Source organism: Bos mutus, chromosome 10 (assembly GCF_027580195.1).
Source record: "Bos mutus isolate GX-2022 chromosome 10, NWIPB_WYAK_1.1, whole genome shotgun sequence".
NCBI classification, from domain to species: domain Eukaryota; kingdom Metazoa; phylum Chordata; class Mammalia; order Artiodactyla; family Bovidae; genus Bos; species Bos mutus.
The window spans coordinates 71,778,572-71,801,454 of record NC_091626.1 but is presented as its reverse complement, the minus strand read 5'-3'; the positions used below and the strand labels follow the sequence as shown (position 1 = coordinate 71,801,454).

The window sequence follows — 22,883 nt, the reverse complement described above, 5'->3', positions numbered from 1 at the left end:
GATTCCACAAACTGTGCAGTGCAGCCAATAAATAAAAATTTTTAAAGAGATGAGGGAGGCAGAAGTGAGTCTTGAGGCAGACAGGGTGGATCTATCCACTTAGGGCCCTGTGAACCATGGTAAGAAGTTTTGTCTCTATCCTAAGAGCATTGAGAGTCACTGCAAAATCTTAAGCCAGGGTGGTTGGGCAGACTGACATGTTCAGATTTTGAATAGAGAGAGGATCAGAGGGTGCAGAAGTCCTGGAGGTCAGTGGGGAGACCACTGCTGTAGGGCCTGACTGGGGGAGGTATTGCTGGTGATAGTGAGAAGTTGCGGATTGGAGAGCTATTTAGGGGGTAATATTTAACAGAACTTGGTGATGGATTGGAACATGCAAATTCCATGAATGCCAATACAGGAACACAGGTTCATACATGGGACCTCTCTGAGCATATTTCCTCATCTATAAGCTGGGCGTTGTTAAGACTCTGCAGGAACACACAACACAGTCCCAGAGACGCTCAATGGCACACGAAAGAGTAATGCCCATTATTTTGTATAAGTCTCCTTATTTACATTCTTTCATCTCAGCATTGACCTATGCATGTCACCACTCATCAATAAGTTTGCCCAAGATAAGGGAACTCAAATTTCAAGAAAATAAAAACCACCAGGACCACAGGTTCATATCAGGGTGGGGAAATAAAGAGGGTGCAGGCTTGGGCAGAGGCGAGGGTGTCTGCCCTGCTGTCCCAGCCAGGCCTGGGTCCAGCGGTGGAATAAAATCAGCAGCAAGCAGGCCCCATCAGAGCTAGATGTTCTCTTTCTTTTTCTTATGTAAAAAAAAATTTTTTTGACCATGCTTCTTGGTTCTTAGTTCCTCAACCAGGGATGGAACCCTTACCACCTGCAGTGGAATGCCCCCTGGACCACCCTGTGTTTCCCCCCACCCCACTTCTAGGGAAATTCTAGAGGCTCCTTGAAAGATTGTACCAGATAAACTGTTTATAGTTTGATATCCTAATTTTTTAAATTAATGAATATGTTAGGGCTTCCCAGGTGGCTCAGTGGGTAAAGAATCCACCTACAATGCAGGAGACACAGGAGACTCGGGTTCAGTCCCTGGGTCAGGAAGATCCCCTGGAGGAGGGCATGGCAATCCACTCCAGTATTTTTGCCTGGAGAATCCCACGGACAGAGGAGCCTGGCAAGCTACAGTCCTTAGGGTCACAAAGAGTCGGACACAACTGAAGCGACTGGGCACGCACCAGTTATATATTACTATATAACAAATTACCCCTAAATTTAGCAGCTTAAAACAATTGTTGAGTCGCTAAGTCATGTCAAACTATTTTGTTACCCCAGCACTGTGGCCTCCCAGGCTCCCCTGTCCAAGCGATTTCCCAGGCAAGTGGGTTGTCATTTCCTTCTCCAGAGTATCTTTCCAACCCAGGGGTCGAACCCATGTCTTCTGCATTGGCAGGCAATTCTTTACCTCTGAGCCACCAGCAAAGCCTGCTTAAAACAATGGGTATTTATTATATCAATTTCAGTACGTGGTTTAGCCGACTCCTCTGGTTCAGGGGTTCTCAGAAGGGTGCAAGCCAGCACAAGCCAGTGTTGTTGGTCAGACATCTGTTCCCTGCCATATGGACATCTCTAGTGGGCTACTCACCACATGGCAGCTGGTTTCCAACAGACACAGGGCGCTGAGAGAGGCAGAGGGACAGGTAAGATGGAAGTCACAGTCTTTTTGTAACCTAATCTAGGAAGTGACATCCCATGACTTGCTGTGCTGTATTCTATTCATCAGAGGCCAATCACTAAGTCCAGCGACACTGAAGGGAGGAGATTACACACACAGGCATGATTACTGGCCGGTATGGATCATTGGTGATCATTTAGAGGTTATCTACCACACTGAACTATTGTGAACGTTTTTGACGTTAGCAGAATTCTTCAAAAATGTCCCTTTTAGAAAATTCCCTGGTGGTCCAGTGGTTAGGACTCCACACTTTTACTACTGAGAGCTGGGGTTCAACCCCTGGTTGGGGAACTAAGATCCCACAAGCTGTGCAGCACGGCCAAATAAATCAAGCCCTTTGAGGATTGCAGCAGTATCTGAGGGGACTTGTCTCCTTTAAATGAAGATTAAACCAATGACAGTGGCCTCACCTTGACAAATATTGCATTACTTTCCTCAAAATTCTTTGGCCCTGCAGTGCTGCTGCTGCTAAGTCGCTTCAGTCGTGTCCGACTCTGTGCGACCCCATAGACGGCAGCCCACCAGGCTCCCCCTTCCCTGGGATTCTCCAGGCAAGAACACTGGAGTGGGTTGCCATTTCCTTCTCCAATCCATGAAAGTGAAAAGTGAAAGTGAAGTCGCTCAGTCGTGTCCAACTCCCAGCCACCCCATGGACTGCAGCCCACCAGGCTCTTCCATCCACGGGATTTTCCAGGCAAGAGTACTGGAGTGGGTTGCCATTGCCTTCTCCATGGCCCTGCATTATCAAGGGAATTATTGGTCTTTAGATCATTAAAATACAACTTATTTAGCTATAATTATTAGATGTGCTAGTGCTCAGTCACTCAGTCATGTCCGACTCTTTGGTCCCCTATGGACTGTAGCCCACCAGGTTTCTCTGTCCATGGGATTCACCAGGCTAGAATACTGGAGTGGGTAGCCATTTCCTTCTCCAGATAATCAGATAATTAATACTAAAAATTGTTCTGTAAATATATTGTCCCTCTGTTTCAGTTATTTCCACAAAACAAACTGTTATCGGAGAAATGGGTTTGCCTCTCAGTGGCTGTCAAGCCAACAGAAACAATCAAGCCAAAGACTGGAAGAAGGAAGGATTTATTACTATTTGCAGCAAGTAATACCCCACTCCAGTACTCTTGCCTGGAAAAATCCCATGGACGGAGGAAACTGGTGGGCTGCAGTCCATGGAGTCACTAAGAGTCAGACACGACTGAGCGACTTCACTTTCACTCTTCACTTTCACGCATTGGAGAAGGAAATGGCAACCCACTCCAGTGTTCTTGCCTTGAGAATCCCAGGGACAGGAGAGCCTGGTGGGCTGCCGTCTATGGGGTCGTACAGAATCAGACACGACTGAAGCGACTTAGCGGCAGCAAGTCAAATTATTACTTGCCTTGGGGATTCCCAGGTGGCACTAGTGGTAAAGAACCCACCTGAGCAGGAGACATAAGAGATGTGAGTTGAATTCCTGGGTGACGATGAAGATGCCCTGGAGAAGGAAATGGCAACCCACTCCAGTATTCTTGCCTGGGAAATCCCATGGACAGAGGAGCCTGATGGGCTACAGTCCATGGGGTCACAAAAGAGTCAGACATGACTTAGCGACTAAACAACAGCAATAGCAGCAAGTCAGGAGGAGACCAGGGAACTTTCTCAAAGCAGCCTCTCCCCTAACAGCAAAATTAGGGAAGTTTTGAGCTAAGGGTATATACATATGGTTTATCACAGGACTATTGTTGGACTGTCTTCTCTGTTCTGACATTTCTTTGTTCACTCAGGATCCTTGTTACCTACACCTGTTCAAGGGCAAGCATTGTGACCATGGGGTCTCAAAGAGTCGGACATGACTGAGCGACTGAACTGAACTAAAAGTGTTGGTCGCTCAGTCGTGTCCTATTCTTTGCGACCCCATGGACTGTAGCCTTCCAGGCTCCTCTGTCCATGGAATTCTCCAGGCCAGAATACTGGAGTGAGTAGCCTTTCCCTTCTCCAGGGGATCTTCCCCACCCCGGGATCGAACCCAGGTCTCCCGCATTGTAGGCGGATTCTTTACCAGCTGAGCCACAAGGGAAGCCCGAGCTGAACTGAACTGATACGCATATTTAGGAAGAGGCTTGAGCAGAAAATTCTGCATAGAATTAGGGCGAAGTTTTAGGCATCCAAGTCTTGGTGGATTGAAGTCAGGAGGGTCAGTATCATTATTCTGTCCTCCACCGGGGTGGGGGCATTAACTCCAGCTGGAGTCAAAGATAAATTATTATGTATATTCCTTGAGGAGGAACTAGGACTCTGCTTTATCACAGGACTATTGTTTGACTGTCTTCTCTGTTCTTTCTTTGTTCCCTCAAGATCCTTGTTACCTAGACCTGTTCAAGGGCAAGCACTGTGGCCAGGCTTAGGTCACAAGATGAAAGTAAAAGTCGCTCAGTCATGTCTCTTTGCAACCCAGGAATTCTCCAGGCCAGAATATTGGAGTGGGTAGCCTTTCCCTTCTTCAGGGGATCTTCCCAACGCAGGGATCGAACCCAGGTCTCCCACACTACAAGTGGATTCTTTACCAGCTGAGCCATGAGGGAAACCCAAGAACACTGGAGTGGGAAGCCTATCCCTTCTCCAGGGGATCTTCCCAACCCAGAAATCGAACTGGGGTCTCCTGCAGTACAGGCTGATTCTTTACAAACTGAGCTATCAGGGAACACAAGATAACTTCAGCCAAAATAGCTTCTCTCTCTTTTTTTCCTTCGGCTGCTCTGCACAGCTTGTGGGATCTTAGTTCCCTGTGTAGAGATTAAATTTGGGCCCCTGGCTGTGAAAGCCAGGAACCCTAACCATTGGACCACCACAGAATTCCCCACAATGGCTTCTCTTATGTCAAGAATGCCATTCCTGATTCTCTTTCTTCAGGGACTCCCTAACTTATCTGCTTACAGATATCATCCCAAAATTTAAAGGCTTAAAATGAACACATTTCCTCATGATTCTGCAACATGGGCAGGGCTTTGAAGGTGTAGCTAATCTCTGTTGGAGCGAGTCAACTGGGGCTAAAGGCGAACAATGGTTTAATGAAGCTACTCAGCGGGGGTGGCTGTGAGATAGCCAGACACCTCCTTCTCCCATCACAACCTCTCATCCTCCGGTCTTGCTCTCCTCCGGTGGCCTCTCTCTCCCTCAGGGTTGTCAAACTTCTTTACCCAACAACTGGTTCTAAGAGGGAAAATGCAAGCCACAAGGCTGAGGTTTGAAAGCCACGTGGCACCACTTCTACTCTGTCCTATTGGTCAAAGCAAGTTACAAATTCAAAGGGAAGGGAAAGGTAGACACCACCTCTTGGTGGGAGGAGCAGCATGCACTTACAAGGAAGGTGAGGGCCTGTCCACCATCGTTGATAGCGGTCTTTGTAGATAGTTCATTAAACCTACTTATAGAAACCACCAGACCACCATCCAAGACAAGGCATTCAGTGTTCCTTTTCTAGTATGGTGTTAAGGACTGCATGTTCTCACCAAACCACCCACTCCTAACATCAGTGTTTGGTACTGGTGCAAATAAGAAGGAAGCCTATAGCATAAACCCTGGCTTTCTCTTCCCCAAGTTCATATAGGGAGTGTGAACCACGTGGCCTAACAAAAAAGCTAACTCACCTGGACAGCTCCCTTGGGCCTGCAATGTACAATCAGAAAACAATATCATCTGGGGGAATTCCCTGGTTGCTTAGTGGTTAGTGTTCTGGCCTTTCACTACCATGGCCCAGATTCAACCCCTGGTTGGAGAACTGAGATCCTATAAGCCACACAGCATGGCCAAAAAAGGAGAGAGAGAGAAAAGAAAACAATACCATCTGGAAATGCTTTGTAGGAAGTAAGTCAGAATCACAGAAAGGGCCCAATATTGGCAGTCAAGAGACCTGAAGTGTAGAGATGGCCTCTGCTACATGCTAGCTCTGTTTGTCTCTGAACAAACCAAAGACCGATCTCTGGGCCTATATAGGACACACAGCTTCCTATATGTAAGGGGAAAGGCTTTAACTGAGATCCCCAATAGCTCTGACGCTCTCTGCCTCTCCATAAACCAAAGTTTATGAACCCACCCAGAGGATAGCTGGCTCTGTACATACTGCTAGAGAGGCTCTTGGGAGTCACTGAGGCCCTGAACAGGTGAAGGGCAGGGCTGGAGGAGGGAACCACATGCCACGTGCAGGGTGGCCTGGAGTACATCTGCAAGCTGGTAGAGAGCCCAAAACTAGGGCAGCAGTGGCCACAGACAAGCCGGGATGTCTGTGAGCAGTTACCGAAGAAGATTGCCACCACCCAGGGCTGGCCGGACGTTTGCAAGGGAAGCCCAAGGAAAGCCAAGGGGAACAGAGATACTGCGACAAAGTGGCTGGGTCGGTGAGATGAGGAGAGAATGTGGAAAAAGAAGTAATGCGGGGCTAAATATGAATGTGAAAGCTGTCATGATGTATTTTTCTCTTTCTCATGGAAACACTTCAAGCTCACCAAAAGAAACTTTGGTAATAATTGCTAAACTAGAAAAAAGAAAATGTTACCCCATATTTTCATCATTCAAATGCCATCACCTTTACCGCTTTGGTGAACTTAGTCTTTTTCCCTTCATGTGTAGCTTTTCTCTTTAGGATGTAAGAACCAGCATAAGGTAGTGTGAAAAGTGTAGGGTTGTTTTTTTTTTAATATATTTATTTGACTGTGTCAGGTCTTGCGGCACGCAGGGTCTTTGATCTTCCTTGCAGCGTGTGGAATCTAGTTCCCTGACCTGGTATCGAACCTGAGCCTCCTGCATTGGGAGCATGGAGTCTTGGCCACTGGCCCACCAGGAAGTTCCCAAAGAGTAGTTTTTGATGTCTGAGATACTTGAGATAAAATTCTGACTCTGTCGCTTTTTTCAGGTAACATTTATTGAGCACTCAGAGTCAAATGTTTTCTCTGTATTAACTCATTAATTCTCATACTAACCCTAGGAAGTCCCACGTTGTATACAAGAAGGCTAAGGCACAGAGGAGATAAATAAGTTGCCAAAGGCCACACTGACAGTAAGTGGCTGATGAAAGAGTTAAACCCTGTAATCTGAGTCTGAAGCCCACAAGCTGAACCCCTATAGCATCTTGCCTCCCACTCTTCACTACCTTACCTAGGTGGAGTTTAGTGAGCCTCCCTGCAAAGTAGAAACTATTCTCAGAGCTACTGTGAGCATTAGAAGGTCACAGATGTCATGTGTCTGGAACCCAGCAGGCATCTCAAATGGTGGCTGATCCCCACTTGAAAATCTGTTGATTTTCAAGGCAAGTTGATCTGAGCTGAGTGTGGAATTTCCAGCTGAAGTCAGAATTGAAAGTGCAGTAAAAGCACAGCGTTTATGTGCTAAAGCAGTGGACTTAGCCTGCCTGAACTCCGATCCCGGTTCCGCCACCAAAGTCACGTGACCTAACAAGTTTGTCCACCTGTCTGAGCCTGCTTGCTCATTTGTAAAATGGGGATTAAAATTAGTACCTACTATCTTGGTTTGTTTTGACTGAATGGGGCAATGTGTGGGAAATACTTGGGAACAGGTTTTGGGCATTATCAGATGTAGGTTTTTGTAATGGTATATATGATGGAAGTAATGATTAATCTGTAGTAATATTACCATAGGGTAAGTCTTCTGTGTTAGGATTTTTGTATGTATAAGGTATTAAAGGAAGCAGGAATCAAATCTCAACAAAATTCTTTCTTTCCACTAACTACACAATCATAAGCTTCATTCCCCAGCATATAATCCATGTTCCCCACCATGCCTGGGGCAGTGGAAAAAAACGGAAAATTCAGAGGGGAGACAGACTCCAGATTCCCACACCCAATACCCATACCCAAAATGTGTGCAGCTAGGGAATGTTGCAGTTAAGCTAAGAAAAAGGCTGAGGTTTGGCTACAGGATCTAGTGGGTAAGAAGACCGTTCCCATTGGGCTGGGGTTTGTTAAGTCATCGTGAAGGTGTGGAATCTCTCTTTTAAAAAAAAATTGTATTAACTTATTTTTGGTTGCGCTGGGTCTTCATTGCTGCGGGCCACTCTCTGTTGTGGTGCAAGGGTTTCCCACTGCTGCGATTTCTTTCGTTGCGGGGCTCGGACTCTAGGTGAACAGGCTCACTAGATGCAGCTCGTGGGCTTTAGTTGTTCCTGGCATATGGAGTCTTCCTGGATCAGGGCTTGAATCTGTGACCTCTGCATTGGCAGGCGGATTTCTATTCACTGTACTACCAGGGAAGTCCGGTATGGAATCTCTTTTGAGGAGAACATTAACAGGACCAACGCTGTTCTGTAAAGAATGGCCTTTAAGAGGAGTTCTTCACTCAGGAAAAGCAATGAGCCTGGTTTCAAGGAGTCCAGGGCTCAGTGAAGGCTCAGCTACTTTGGTGATCCGGAACCTCTAGCTTCCAAGGATGTTATTTTACTGAAACAAAGAACCAGCTCCTGACCAGGAGCACCCCACCTGGTGAGAGAGGAGAGAAATTCTGTGCTCTAGAGAACGCATCGTCTGACCAATGAAGCTAAGTCAGCTCGGACAACTACCCGAACGGAAACGTTAGTACAAAATGAGGAAGGGCCTCAAAACAAAAGGAACCACTAACCTGGCCCGGGGAAATCTGTTTCTCAACTGTAACTGAAAGGAGGATTTCCAGAACTGGCAAAGGTGGTAATAATCCAGCAGGCATCTGGAATTCCAGTTATCAAAGGGGCAGCCACACAGCTTCTGGGATCTCTTCCCGCCACAAGATGGAAATGACTTCCCGAGGGCTGACCACGACAGCGAAATCATTGGCGTCGGGCTTTCCCCCGTTTCTCCTCCCCCAGCCCCTTCCCTAGCGCCTCGGGCCTGGGTCTGGGAATGCTAGCCCGGACCGGAAAGGGAGTCGGGCGTCTCTGAGCACCTGACCCACCTTCGGGTGCCAGACGTCGTCGGCGCTTCCCGAAGTGTCTGGGCCTCCAGGGATAGGGGTGTACTTCTGGGGCGCATGGAGCCCCGCGAGGTTGGGACCCGGGCAGGGCGCGCCGGCCTCTGAGCCTGTTTGGGCACCAGATTGCAGAAGCAGGGTGGAAGATGGCAGGGATTGGGGGTAGGCGGCCCGGAAGCCCGGGCTGCCGGGGCGCACCGGGCGTGGGCGGGGCCGGCGACGCCGGGGTTAATGTTCGCCCCGCCCCGGCCGCACTGACTCAGTTTCACCAGAAACTAGACGGGTGGAGGTGCCGGAACCCCAGAGCACCCGACACCCGGGCGGAAACGGCGGTCCGAGCAGCGCAGGAAACCTGGACCGGAACCTCGGCAGGCCCGGCCCCACCCCACTCACCTGCGCAGGTAACCCGGGCCGAGGAGAGCCAGGAGGAGGCGGAGCGGGTTCGGAGCATGTCTGGCCCTTTGTTCTGCGCCGGTGCGTGTGTCCGGGTACGTGAGCTCTTTAGCCGTCCGACCGGCTGCGGGGTCACCGAAGTGTGTGTGGGAGCACCGGGCCCGCCTGCCCTTCTTCACTCCCGGGATGTTCGTGCTCCTCGGTCCTCCCATTCACTTCCTCCCGGCCGGCCCTCCTCCCTGGAAGTCTCTCGGCTGATCCGATGTCTCCTCCTCCGTCCCCTCCCTCTCGCAGGTCGCTAGCACCCTCGGAGCCCAGAGGCCCGCTCTTTGAAGGTGACCCCGGTGGTGAGGAGGGCGACGATCCCCGGGAGGACAATGGCCGGGGGCCGCCTCTCCCGGGCCCGCATCCCAGCGGTCGCCGTGTGGCTTCTCTGCGCGCTCGTCCTCCAGGGCGCCGAGGCCGGGCCGCCGCCGGTGACCCCCGGTCTCCTCACGGCCGACGGTTGCCTGAACCGCTTTACCCCCGGGGTGCCTGATTTCGTGCTCGACACGGACGCCTCGGTCAGAAACGGGGCCACCTTCCTGCGCTCCCTCACCGCGCGCCGCGGCAGGGACTGCGTGCACGCCTGCTGCAGCTCCAACGACTGCAATCTGGCGCTGGTGGAATTGCAGCCCGACGGCGGGGAGGACGCCATCGTCTCCTGCTTCCTCATCAACTGCCTCTACGAGCAGAACTTCGTGTGCAAGTTCGCGCCCAGGGAGGGTTTCATCAACTACCTCACGCGGGAGGTTTACCGCTCCTACCGCGAGCTGCGGACCCAGGGCTTCAGAGGTAAGGACGAGGGTGCCAGAATCTGGGGAGACTCACAAAAAGGACTGGTTATAGGGTCTTTGCGCGAAGCTGGAGGAGAGTCCCATTCGATCCTAACTCATCCTTAGAAGTAGGCATGGTATAAACAGTAAATAAAGAACAACCTACAGGAGGGGCGAGGGGGGAAGTCCTAGAGCCCAGGCTGGCTCCTGAATTCAGGATGTTGAGTGGGCGGGTGCTCTGGGATGTGTGAGTGGGAGCAAGCTCCTGGGGATTCCTACTTTGACCCCACTGGGCCAAATCAGGGAATGAGCTGTCTGGAGGCCACCTGATGACCAGATAGATAGATACTCCAGGCCAAGCACTGTGCTAGGTACCTTGGGGCCCTGTCAAGTGGACTGGTGAAGGCTGGGCTCCTCACTGCTGGGTCTGGGATTGGTTCTAGCATTTCTTGTACTCCTCTCCCCAGGTACTGGTCTTTAGTGGTCTGGGGGAAAACTGCCAGACCACCAGAGTCTAAAGAACAAGCCCAGTTGGGGATGACCCAACTGGGGAGAAGGTGGTACTGTGGACACAGTAGCCTAGCCCTGGGGTCCAGGTGAGGAGGGTTGCTGGATGAGTCAGTCCACTGGTATGTATACCTGGTAGGGGAAGGAAGTCAGCTGTCCAGGCAAGTGTGTGTGTGCATGTGTGTATACTTGTGTGTGCTCATAAGCCTGGCAGAGCTCTTCCTGCTTAAGATCTAGTAGCCAAGCTGTCTGCTCACCTTGTTTACTGCCAGGATAAGGGCAAAGTGGGGCCACGGCTCCTCCTCTTTCCTCCTGGGACTGAGCAGTTAGCTGGGATTGGGGTCCTTCCAGAGACCTTCGTTCCCCATCCTCTCCACCTGTTGTTCTGGCCAGGTGGGGCTCCAGGGCAGGGATGGGTCATGCTGATAACCTCTGTTAGTACTTTACTGTTTGCTGACTGCTATGCCACTCAGCCTCTCACTTAGGCATCATGACAACCGCCTCTGAAAAGGGTGCTATTAGTAGTCATTCCACTTTTTAGATTAGGAAACTGACTCCCGTCTTAAATATATACCATCCACAAATGGGACTCAACCCCAGGAAGGACCTCCTGCAGGGCTGCGCTATTTCTCACACAAGACCATCTCTCTGGTAGAAACCTGTCTCTGATCCAAGACAGCCCAGTGGACAGCAGAACCAGAGACTGGGGAGCCCAGGGCCAGGCTGGGGCTGGTTGGTCTCAGTCCTGGGAAGTAGAGAAAGGAGTTTCCCTCTCCAGCCTTTCCTCTTCTCCCTATCCTTTCAGAAGCTCTGGATCTCTGAGAAGAGGTGGGGTGGAGATTCCAGGAGGGGGACACTGTCTCCAGGCTAGGCTGGGCTACTGAGTCCCAGTGGGCCAGGGCCTGAGCGTATTTCACAAGGAAGCAGCAGGGAGTGTAGGTGGTGATGACCTAAGTGATCCGAGCTGCCTGCCCTCCCGGCTCTGACAGGACCCATCGGAGGGCCAGCACTAGAGGACCAACACCTGAAACTCTGGGGTCTGGGCAGGACGCTGAGCTGGACGGAGCCTTCCTCATCTGGGAACCTCCCCACCTCCTGACTTGCCTGGTTGGCACAAGACAGGACAGAGTGGGGATTCCTGTCCCATGAGGTGCTGGGTAGAACTTGGATTAGTCTGGTCCCCAGGCCATTTCAGGGCACCACAGTGTTTGGGGGAATGGGGGATGCTGTGTGCATGTGTCCAGGAGTCCATTCTCACCTGAGTCGCAGTAGAGAGGTTGAAAGTACAAAGAGGGTCAAGCCATTATGGCCTTCTGGAAGCTGGGCTAGGGTAGACCGAGGCAGGCAAAGTGGGCAAGTGCTCAGGGCTTCTGAACCTTTGGTTCTTGTACTGGGGGAGCCCTTCCCAGGGTGGGTTGACCTGTACCCCTTTCCCTGCCTGTGGCCAGGCCAATCCAGTCCAGATTACTGGGGCCTCCTAAACACCCTGCTCTTTCCTCCTCTCCCCTTCCCCTGCATTCCCCATCTTTGCATTGGAAGAGTGGCTTGGAAGATAGAGACTGCGTTTCCCTGGAGAGTCCTGAGGCCTGATGGCTGGGGGAGGGGCTGGCTTTATTGCTCCTCTGGCCCTTTGCTCTCTGTGGGTGGGACGTAAGGAGTGGTATCTGTCCAGACATCTGCCCCTTGCTCCTGGGGACTGGGGCTTGGAGAGGACCAGCCTTGCGTGTGTGGGTAGACATTGCTGATTTGGCTCGAGGTCTGATATGTCACTCTGTGACTTCTACCCTGGGGCCAGTGGGGCTAGCCTATTTCTCTGCTAGGTAGACTGCCAAGTAGTCTGTCTTGTTTCCCCTTGTGGACTGCTGATTACTTTCTGGAAAAGGCAAGGAGGGAGGGACAGGCTCCTCCCAGTTCACTGCCCCCTTGGCTTGGCCTCTCACCTCAGGGCCTGGGCTAGCTCTCAGTGAGCCCTCAAGCCACTGGGTTGAGGCTTGGTTCCTGGCCCTGCTCTCCTGGTCTTATAATGGAGGTTTCCTTTTCTCTTTGCTGTCACTGTGTGTCCTGGTCTTTTCACCTCTGGGACCACGCTCTGTGACTCCCCTATTGGCTCTGCTTTCTCTGCCTCATCAAAGAGAGGCAGGGACGCAGCCCTATGATTCAGCCTTCTATCAGTTGTTCTTATCTCTTTACCTTCTCTCCTTCCTTTGAACTCTTAGACTTCACTAACCTTCTGTGGTGCCTCTGTGAAGGGCAGGTTGGCAGTATCCACCAAAAGTGTAAATGCACATAACCCTCATCACAGTTCCACTTGCAGGAACTCATATTGTGGCTATGCTTAAACGTGTGTAAAACAACTTACCAGCCAGCCAGTCAACTGCACCATTGTTTATAATAGCAAGGAATTGGAAACAATCTCAGTGTCTGTCAACACATCCTATAATGTGTATAAAAACAGCTGTGGTGGTGTTTTAATCATAATATTACTAATAAACCCTGAGGCAGCATGGGCTAGTTTTTAGTAGGGAGGGAGGAAGGTAGGGAAGAAGGACCTAAATCAAGAGGGACTGATCAGATCAGATAAGTCGCTCAGTCCTGTCCGACTCTTTGCAATCCCATGAATCGCAGCACGCCAGGCCTCCCTGTCCATCACCAACTCCCGGAGTTCACTCAGACTCACGTCCATCGAGTCAGTGATGCCATCCAGCCATCTCATCCTCTGTCGTCCCCTTTTCCTCCTGCCCCCAATCCCTCCCAGCATCAGAGTCTTTTCCAATGAGTCAACTCTTCACATGAGGTGGCCAAAGTACTGGAGTTTTAGCTTTAGCATCATTCCTTCCAAAGAAATCCCAGGGCTGATCTCCTTCAGAATGGACTGGTTGGATCTCCTTGCAGTCCAAGGGAGTCTCAAGAGTCTTCTCCAACACCACAGTTCAAAAGCATCAATTCTTTGGCGCTCAGCCTTCTTCACAGTCCAACTCTCACATCCATACATGACCACAGGAAAAACCATAGCCTTGACTAGACGAAGCTTTGTTGGCAAAGTAATGTCTCTGCTTTTGAATATGCTATCTAGGTTGGTCATAACTTTCCTTCCAAGGAGTAAGCGTCTTTTAATTTCATGGCCGCAGTCACCATGTGCAGTGATTTTGGAGCCCAGAAAAATAAAGTCTGACACTGTTTCCACTATTTCCCCATCTATTTCCCATGAAGTGATGGGACCAGATGCCATGATCTTCGTTTTCTGAATGTTGAGCTTTAAGCCAACTTTTTCACTCTCCACTTTCACCTTCATCAAGAGGCTTTTTAGTTCCTCTTCACTTTCTGCCATAAGGGTGGTGTCATCTGCATATCTGAGGTTATTGATATTTCTCCCAGCAATCTTGATTCCAGCTTGTGTTTCTTCCAGTCCGGCGTTTCTCATGATGTACTCTGCATATAAGTTAAATAAACAGGGTGACAATATACAGCCTTGAACTCCTTTTTCTATTTGGAACCAGTCTGTTGTTCCATGTCCAGTTCTAACTGCTGCTTCCTGACCTGCATACAAATTTCTCAAGAGGCAGGTCAGGTGGTCTGGTATTCCCATCTCTTTCAGAATTTTCCACAGTTTATTGTGATCCACACAGTCAAAGGCTTTGGCATAGTCAATAAAGCAGAAATAGATGTTTTTCTGGAACTCTCTTGCTTTTTCCATGATCCAACGGTTGTTGACAATTTGATCTCTGGTTCCTCTGCCTTTTCTAAAACCAGCTTGAACATCAGGAAGTTCATGGTTCACATATTGCTGAAGCCTGGCTTGGAGAATTTTGAGCATTACTTTACTAGCGTGTGAGATGAGTGCAATTGTGCGGTAGTTTGAGCATTCTTTGGCATTGCCTTTCTTTGGGATTGGAATGAAAACTGACCTTTTCCAGTCCTGCAGCCACTGCTGAGTTTTCCAAATTTGCTGGCATATTGAGTGCAGCATTTTCACAGCATCATCTTTCAGGATTTGGAATAGCTCAACTGGAATTCCATCACCTCCACTAGCTTGTTTGTAGTGATGCTTTCTAAGGCCCACTTGACTTCACATTCCAGGATGTCTGGCTATACATGGACGTCACCAGATGGTCAACACCAAAATCAGATTGATTATATTCTTTGAGGCCAAAGATGGAGAAGCTCTATACAGTCAGCAAAAACAAGACCAGGAGCTGACTGTGGCTCAGACCATGAACTCCTTATTGCCAAATTCAGACTTAAATTGAAGAAAGTAGGGAAAACCACTAGACCATTCAGATATGACCTAAATCAAATCCCTTATGATTATACAGTGGAAGTGAGAAATAGATTTTAAGGGCCTAGATCTGATAGATAGAGTGCCTGATGAGCTATGGAATGAGGTTCGTGACATTGTACAGGAGACAGGGATCAAGACCATCCCCATGGAAAAGAAATGCAAAAAAGCAAAATGGCTGTCTGGGGAGGCCTTACAAATAGCTGTGAAAAGAAGAGAAGTGAAAAGCAAAGGAGAAAAGGAACGATATAAACATCTGAATGCAGTGTTCCAAAGAATAGCAAGAAGAGATAAGAAAACCTTCTTCAGCGATCAATGCAAAGAAATAGAGGAAAACAACAGAATGGGAAAGACTAGAGATCTCTTCAAGAAAATCAGAGATACCAAAGGAATATTTCATGCAAAGATGGGCTCGATAAAGGACAGAAATGGTATGGACCTAACAGAAGCAGAAGATATTAAGAAGAGATGGCAAGAATACACAGAAGGACTGTACAAAAAGATCTTCACGACCCAGAGGGACTGATGGACTGGTTAAATGTGTTAAAAGTGCTATGCAACCAAAAGTATGTATTACTGTGAATGATTTCCAGTATATATTAAGGGAAAAGCAAGATGAAGAACTTGCATGCTTATAAATTCAATACTCTGTCTCCTGATAGTCACACATACACACGCCCCCAAACTAGTAACTGAGAATACCTCTGGAGAGAAGGTTCGTTCATGTCCTTATGCTTAGTCATGTCCAGCTCTGCGACCCCATGGAGTGTAGCCAACCAGGTTTTTCTGTCCATGGGATTTTCCGGGCAAGAATACTGGAGTGGGTTGCCATTTCCTTCTCCAGGTCCATGTATTACCTAAGCTAAAAACAAAATTGAAGATTATAAAAGTAATAATAATAAAAAGTCATCCTTCTAATCAGGTATAACCTGCAGCATGGTGTTTTGATGTTTTGCAGCAAGTATGAGTCAGACCAGGGTTCAAATCCTAGCTCTGCTGTTTAGAAACTGAGCAACCCTGGGCAAGTCATTTAACCTCTCTGGTGTCAGTTTCTCATCTGGAAAGAGGAGCAAGAATGTGGTTGTGGCAGGATGGTTAGGCAGGTCGGCAATATAGATGGGGGCAGCAAACCTCCTGTGAATATTCATATAGTAAATACTTTAGATTTTGTATTGGTTACAACTGCTCAGCTGCTGTTGTAACATGAAAGCAGCCATCCACAATTTGTAAACAATTTGGTAAGGCTGTATCTTAATTTATAGACACAAATTTGAATTTTATGGGCTTTTCACATGTCATGAAGTATTGTTTAAGAATTCTTTTCAACCGTTAAAAAATATAACAGGTTGGGCTAAATGTGGCCTGCAGGCCATAATTTGCCAGCTCTGATAAGATACTACAGATAAAGTACCTAGTGTGTGCCAGCCACGCTTTTTTTTTTTCTTTTAATTATTTTATTTTTGGCTGTGCTGGATCTTCATTCCTGTGCATAGGCTTTCTCTAGTTGCCAAATGGGGACTACTCTCTAGTTGCAGTGTGACAGCTTCTCGTTATGGTAGCTTCTCCTGTTGTGGAGTGTGGGATCTAGAGCCCAGACTCAGTAGTTGTGGTCCAGGAGCTTAGTTGCCCCAAGGCATGTGGGATCGTCCCAGACCAGGGGTTGAACCTGTCCCCTGCATTGGCGGGCAGATTCTCAGCCACGGGACCACCAGGGAAGTCCTCTGAGCACAGTTTCCATTAGCAGCAGCTTTGTTAGTATGACTCCAGGTCTTTCTCCACCTCTGGCTTCTCTGGGGCTCCCACTGCACTCCTCTCCCTTAAATTCAACTTCTCTATGGCTGAAGCCACATGTTCCTGCTAGATCTGGTTTCCCTTCTGCCCATGCCCTGGCTCTCCGTTGCCAGTTCCCTAGAGCTTGTCAGGCACAGCAGCCTGAAGCATCTGCCCGTTGTTTCTTAGATCCTCCTTTCCATCTCTGTCATCATTCAGTTGCTAAATTGTGTCCAGCTCTTTGTGGCCCCATGGACTGCAGCATACCAAGCTTCCCTGTCCTTCAGTATCTCCCAGAGTTTGTTCACACTCATGTCCATTGAGTCAGTGAGGCTATCCAACCATTTCATCCTCTGTTGCCCCATTCTCCTCCTTGCCTCAATCTTTTCCAGCATCAGGATCCATCCCTAAGCTATCTCTTAATTCAGACTGCTTCTGTTGCATCTGCCTTGAACTACTGCACTGGTCCACTTGCTGGTCTCCTTGCTCCGTAGAAATAATTCTATTCCAGACAGATGGGTAAACAGCTGCTGCCGGGAGCTTAAGAATTCCCCTGCTACCCTAGCCCTTGGCCTTCCCTTAGTACTTCTGGAGCTTGATCAGGCTTTGCGGGAGGTCAGCTTCTAGTGCAGACTGGGCCTCCAGGCTTCTGTGCCACTATTCATTGCCAGTGTCTGTCCCCTTTCTGTACCATCAGTTGTCAAGTATTTGCATGTTAATCCTGTTTGTGCACATGCCCTGACCGAGTGTCCAGGGCCCTTGGAGATCTGGCCCAGCCCAGCTGGTCTCCTTAAAGTCCACCAAACCAGCCTTGCAAATTCCCCACTCCTTGTTTTGGCTCATCATGCTTTCTGCTATCATCAGCAACACAGAACATTCTTCCCCACAACCAAACAAAAAAAAAGTAAAAGAATTTTAAAAATCCTTTGTCTCAAAAAAAAAAATCCTTTGTCTTTTCTTCACAGAGCCTTGCCTTTTTCCTCTAACTTGCTGTGATCTTTCCTTTCTTTAAACATCCATTTCCTTGTCTTGTACATGTACCACAAACCCCTTCATCTTGGTGGGTCTTTTCTCTGGTTTTGCTTCCTGTGGCTGGGTCTTAACCTGCCTAACGGGACCATGACACCCTCAAGGGCAGTATGTCAGTTTCCTAGGGCTGCTATGCCAAAGTAGTACAAAGTGGGTGGCTGAAAACAATAGCAATGTATTGTCTCAGTTCCAGAAGCCAGACGTCCAAAATCAAGATGTCCACAGGGCCATGCTCTCTCTGAAGACCCTGGCTGAGGGAGGGTATTTTGTGTCCCCTTGTAACTGGAGGAGGCACCCTCTTCATGTGCCCGGTCATCATGGGACCAGGCTTGACACAGTGCTGCCCGGGAACTCTGTACTTAAGGCCTCTGTCTGGATGGGCTTCTCAGCAGTGATCTGGGCTGCAGAGAGAAGGGTGATGATGTTAATTACACATTAACTTATCTGGCATTTCAAAAGTGTTGTTACTCTAACTTTTAAAAAAATATATTTATTTGGTTGCGCCGCGTCTCAGAGGTGGCACGCGGGTTCTTTGATCTTCCTTGCAGCGTGTGGGTTCTTTAGTTGTGGCATGCAGGATCTTCAGTTGTGGCATACAAACTTAGTTGAAGCATGTGGGATCTAGTTCCCTGAACAGGGATCAGACCCAGGCTCCCTGTTTTGGGAGTGCCAAGTCTTAGCCACTTGGACCACCACAGAAGTCCCCTGACTTTTTAAAGCAATTAGCACAAGTACCTGCTTATTGTAGAAAATAGGAAAATTCCTCCTTCCAAATATATGTGTGTATATGTATGTATATGTATATATACATATATTTTTTTTTCCTAAATGGAATCAGATGGCAATGCATTCAGTTATTTGCTTCAGAAAGTGGCTTTACAACATTAGAATGTCTTAAGTGTAACATATCTAAATAGAGGACAAGAAGAATGGTTTCATTGCGAAATTGTATCTGTGTCTCACCAGGCTGCTGAGTCCTAGGTTGGTCTAGTTGCCACCCATAGGGCACCAGCCCCTCACTTGAGGAGGGATCCTTCCCATTCAGTGAGAGTTCACCTTACCTCACCTTCCTCCCAGGGTCCCGGATCCCCATGGCCTGGGACGGTATAGACTTGAAGGTACAGCCCCAGGAGCCCCTAGTGCTGAAGGGTGTGGAGAACACAGACTGGCGTCTGCTGCGGGGTGACACAGACATCAGGGTCGAGGTGAGACACTGGGTGGCTCTCGGACCCCCACCTCAGCTCTCCAGGGCTCCTTCCTGGGGCCATAGGCCCAACTGTGGCTCCAGGAGGGATGGGGTGGATAAAAGCCAAGGATCCATTTAATACCAAGACCGTCTGCTCTCCCCAGTTGGGGCAGGGGCGGGGGAATGGCTTTTTGGGAGGGCCTGGAGCAGCCCCTGCCTGACGGCCATTCCTGTGCTTAGAGGAATGATCCAGACCAGGTGGAGCTGTGGGGACTCAAAGATGGCAGCTACCTGTTCCAGCTGACGGCGACCGGTTCAGACCAGCCAGAGAGGACGTCCAACGTCACAGTCACTGTGCTGTCCCCTGAGCAGACGGAAGGTAAGGAAGCGGGGCGAGGAGGCCACCATGGGAGGCATCCCCCGCCCCAGTTGCCTGGCCCTTCAGACGCCCCTGACCAACTTCCCTGCCTGCCAGAATACTGCCTTGCATCCAGGAAGGTGGGCCGCTGTCGTGGTTCCTTCCCCCGCTGGTACTACGACCCCACAGAACAGATCTGCAAGAGTTTTGTTTATGGAGGTTGCCTGGGCAACAAGAACAACTACCTTCGGGAGGAAGAGTGCAAGCTCGCCTGCCGCAATGTGCAAGGTGGGCCTTTGCGAAGCAGTGTTGGGGCTCAGGTGACGTTCCCCCAGGGTAGGTGTTCTCTCTTCACGGATCAGGGAGGTGGGCATGGGCATACCCCCATCCCTAGGCCCCCTATCAGCTCATCCCGGCTGGGGCCTGGCCCTGCCTCCTCTCACTTCTCTGTTTTTCTCTCCTAGGTCCCTCAGCAGAAAGGCATCATCCAGGTGGGCTTTGCTGCTTTCCTTGTTTCCCTTACCCCTGCCAGCTCTCCAGCCGGTATCAAGTCCAGGCCCCTGCCCACACTGCCCTGGCTCTACAACTCATTCCTGCCCTCAGAACGGAGGCCCACAAGTGCCTCACCCCCTGCAGCTCAGGATCCTCCCATCAGCCTTTGCCTGTTTTGTGTGAGGGTTTGAGGGGCAGGGGTGGAGAGGGAACAGGGGCTGTGTCATGATGCCGCCTGGGGGTAGAGAGGGCCAGGTAGATGATGGACTCGAGGTATTTGCTGGCCTCTGCACCCCCACCTGACCTCACCCTCCCCCTGGCCTCACCCCTACTCAGTGTGTTCTGGCAGCTGCCACTCCAGCAAGTTCCGCTGCGCTGATGGCTGCTGCATCGACAGCTTCCTGGAGTGTGACGACACTCCTGACTGCCCTGACGCCTCCGATGAGGCCACCTGTGAGAAATGTGAGGCCTGGGGGTGGAGGGCAGCGGGCAGGGCAGGGCAGAGCCAGCCCACTCACCCCACACCTCTGCGAGGCCCTTGTCAGGTCTGCACCTCTGATGATCTTTCATCTTTGCAGACACCAGAGACTTCGATAAACTCCAGAGGATCCATTTCCCCGGGGACAAAGGTGAGCTCCTGCCCTGGTCTCCTGGGTCAGGGCTGAACTACTGTCCTCACTCATGCCATCAGTGTGCTGAAGGGGCTTGCTGTGGATACCAGGCTGTGGGCAGAAAGCTGGGGGCAGGGGTGTCCTGTGCTTTTCTTTCTGTGTTTGCTAAGCATCAAACACCTCCTGAAATTCTTATTTTTTTTTAGGCCATGCCACATGGCATGTGGAATCTTAGTTCTCTAACCAGGGGTTGAGCTCATGCCCCTTGCAGTGGAAACTCAGGGTCTTAACCACTGGATTGCCAGGGGAGTTCCAACACCTTCAGAAATTTAACCATGCCTACATATCACTGAGATGTTATTGATTTAACTTAATATATTAAAAAGGAAATTTCCGGGACTTCCCTGGCAATCCAATGGTTAAGACTCCACACTTCCAATGCAGGGGGCATGGGTTTAATCCGTGGTCAGGGAACTAAGATCCCGCATGCTACGCAGCACAGCCAAAAATAAATAACTGAAATTGGAGATTAAAAAAGAAAAAGGAACTTTCACATCAGTACTGTAAATGAAAAGCCACTATTATATGTCACAATTTGAGATTTGCTTTTAAAATAAGTATAATAAAACATATAATAAAAAATTTTAGCTGGATGCTGTTGGCTGCCAAGGTTCAGACTGAGTCTTCTTTGTTAGAAGGCAGACCATCAAGTGCTGGGGAGAAACCAAGACCTTGATACAGTCAGGAATGCTGAAAGAAAATTAAGAAATAGTTATATGAGTCAGCCTAGGGTAATTCTGGACCCACACTTACTCTCTTGCATTTATCTTCCTTGCTTCTAGCAGCACTGCAAATGGCCCAGATATTCCTGGGGCCCCCAGGGCCCTCACTGAATCACAGCCATCCCCAGCCTGAGGAGGGTCGGGGGTGGCGGGCAGCAACCATGTGGAGCCTAGTGGTGGCAGGGAGGTCCCGTGGACATTCACACCTTCGTCTGCTCCTTACCCTGCAGGGCACTGTGTAGACATGCCAGACACGGGCCTCTGCTCAGAGAGCATCCCCCGCTGGTACTACAACCCCTTCACTGAACACTGTGCCCGCTTTACCTATGGCGGTTGTTATGGCAACAAGAACAACTTTGAGGAGGAGGAGCAGTGCCTTGAGTCCTGTCGTGGCATCTCCAGTGAGTGGGGCAGAGGGGGGCCGGAAGATGGGGAGGTGAAAGGCTTAGCTGAGCATTCAGCTCTGTCTCAAGGCGTGGACTGGTCAGCCTTGTCGTCAGAGCACCTGAACTAAGGGTGGGAGAGGATGGCAGTGGGGTGTCTGGGGCACTACTGATGAGCAGCTGAGTCTTCGAACCTTTCATATTGACTTATCTCCCCCGCCTCCATTGGTTTGTAGAGAAGGATGTGTTTGGTCTGCGGCGGGAAAGCCCCGTTCCCAACACAGGTAAGCCTCCCGTCTGCCTGTCACCACTGAGTAGGTATCAACTGAAAGATCAACTCCACTCAATTGGTTGTGACAGCCTAAGCCTGTGTTGAGAGGATCCTGAGGTTGGCTAAAGGGACAATGGTGGTACCTGCCGGGGCAAGGGAGAGAAGGATAGAAATACATGCCAGGTCTGCGGGCCATCAGTGTCCTCCCCGTATCAGCTGCAAGTAGAGTGACCTGGAGCCAAGACCCAGCAGAATCCCTCCCACCAAACTCCCAGCAGAGCAGTTTCAGCTGCTCACATGCCCAGGGTCCTTATTCCACCACCACCACCCACCGCGTCCGTTTGCCTAAGTCCCTTTGATACAGAGTAGGGGTGGGCGTCAGGACCCAGCAGGCTCTGGGAGTGCTTCATCCGGCCCTTCCTCCCCCAGGCTCCCTGCCTCCCCCAGGCCCCGTGGAGGTGGCCATTGCAGTGCTCCTGGGTACCTGCATCGTGGTGGTGGTCGCCATTCTGGGCTACTGCTTCTTCAAGAACCAGAGAAAGGACTTCCACAGACACCGCCACCCCCCACCTTCCACCCCCACCAGCTCCAAGGTCTCCACCACTGATGACATGGAACACCTGGTCTATTACCAAACAACTAGACCCCTCTGAGCCTGGGCCTCTCCAGGGCTCTCGCCATCTCTCACCCGGCCCTGCTTCCTAGCCAAGACGGAGGCCTGGGCTGGGCAAAGACTTCGGGACCAGACTTCTCCAGCCTGTTTCCCAGGGCTGTTCTGCCTCCAAGGCCAGGGCTTCAGCTCCTCTTGGAGGAGTCTCAGCTAAGTCCAGGCTACTTGTTCCTGAGAAAGCTCACAGGTCTGCAAGGAGCAGAAAACCTTTGAGCCAGGAGTCCCAAAGAAATGGACCTCTCCACGTAGGATTTCAGAGGAAGTTGGAGTTTTGCTTCCTGTTCCAAGCTGCCTGCCCCCATCCCATGACCTTGGGAAAGGGCTTGGGACAGCATCAGAGGCTGGAAGCCCCAACCCTTTCCTCCACATCTGGCCCTCCCATTCTGCAAAGTCCAGGGCTCCAGTGGGCGGCGGTCTGGGGGGGGAAGGACTTCCCTGTATATTTTGTGTTGTACAGAGTTCCTTTTTGTTTATTTAATGCTGTGGGGGGTGGGTGAGAGGAGTAGGAAGTGGCTCTCTGGCCCCACCCCTTCCCCTGCCCCCCATAGTAAGCCCCAAGCCAGCCCGGCCTGCACATGGAGCCAGATCCTCCGCACCCACTGGAGCTCCCTTGTTTCCACGGGCCAGAGTCCACTCAGTGGAATAAAG

At 50.1% G+C, this 22,883-nt stretch overlaps 2 protein-coding genes across 11 annotated transcripts in view; one reads left to right on the top strand and one right to left on the bottom strand.

Moving 5' to 3' along the window:
- The window catches only part of PPP1R14D (protein phosphatase 1 regulatory inhibitor subunit 14D), a 25,291-nt gene extending 15,926 nt beyond the window's left edge, over positions 1-9,365 (bottom strand). For 3 of the 6 annotated variants that reach the window (XM_070378215.1, XM_070378216.1, XM_070378217.1), the window contains exon 1: positions 9,086-9,365. In XM_070378215.1, the coding sequence (XP_070234316.1) occupies positions 9,086-9,297 (212 nt within the window). In that variant the 5' untranslated portion in view covers positions 9,298-9,365. The other 3 variants (XR_011465701.1, XR_011465700.1, XR_011465702.1) reach the window with 3 other exon arrangements.
- Positions 8,966-22,883, top strand: SPINT1 (serine peptidase inhibitor, Kunitz type 1). Of its 5 annotated transcripts, none has more exons than XM_070378209.1 (11): positions 8,966-9,093; positions 9,380-9,919; positions 18,560-18,687; positions 18,909-19,047; positions 19,144-19,362; positions 19,491-19,517; positions 19,855-19,980; positions 20,097-20,147; positions 21,142-21,312; positions 21,531-21,578; positions 21,995-22,883. In XM_070378209.1, exons 2-11 carry the CDS (start codon positions 9,463-9,465, stop codon positions 22,216-22,218), a joined length of 1,590 nt encoding a protein of 529 aa, XP_070234310.1. In that variant the 5' UTR covers positions 8,966-9,093; positions 9,380-9,462; the 3' UTR covers positions 22,219-22,883. The 5 variants fall into 5 exon arrangements, with proteins under 5 accessions (XP_070234310.1, XP_070234309.1, XP_070234314.1 ...); XM_070378208.1 differs by having other exon boundaries at positions 8,976-9,180; XM_070378210.1 differs by having other exon boundaries at positions 9,011-9,180; positions 19,144-19,314.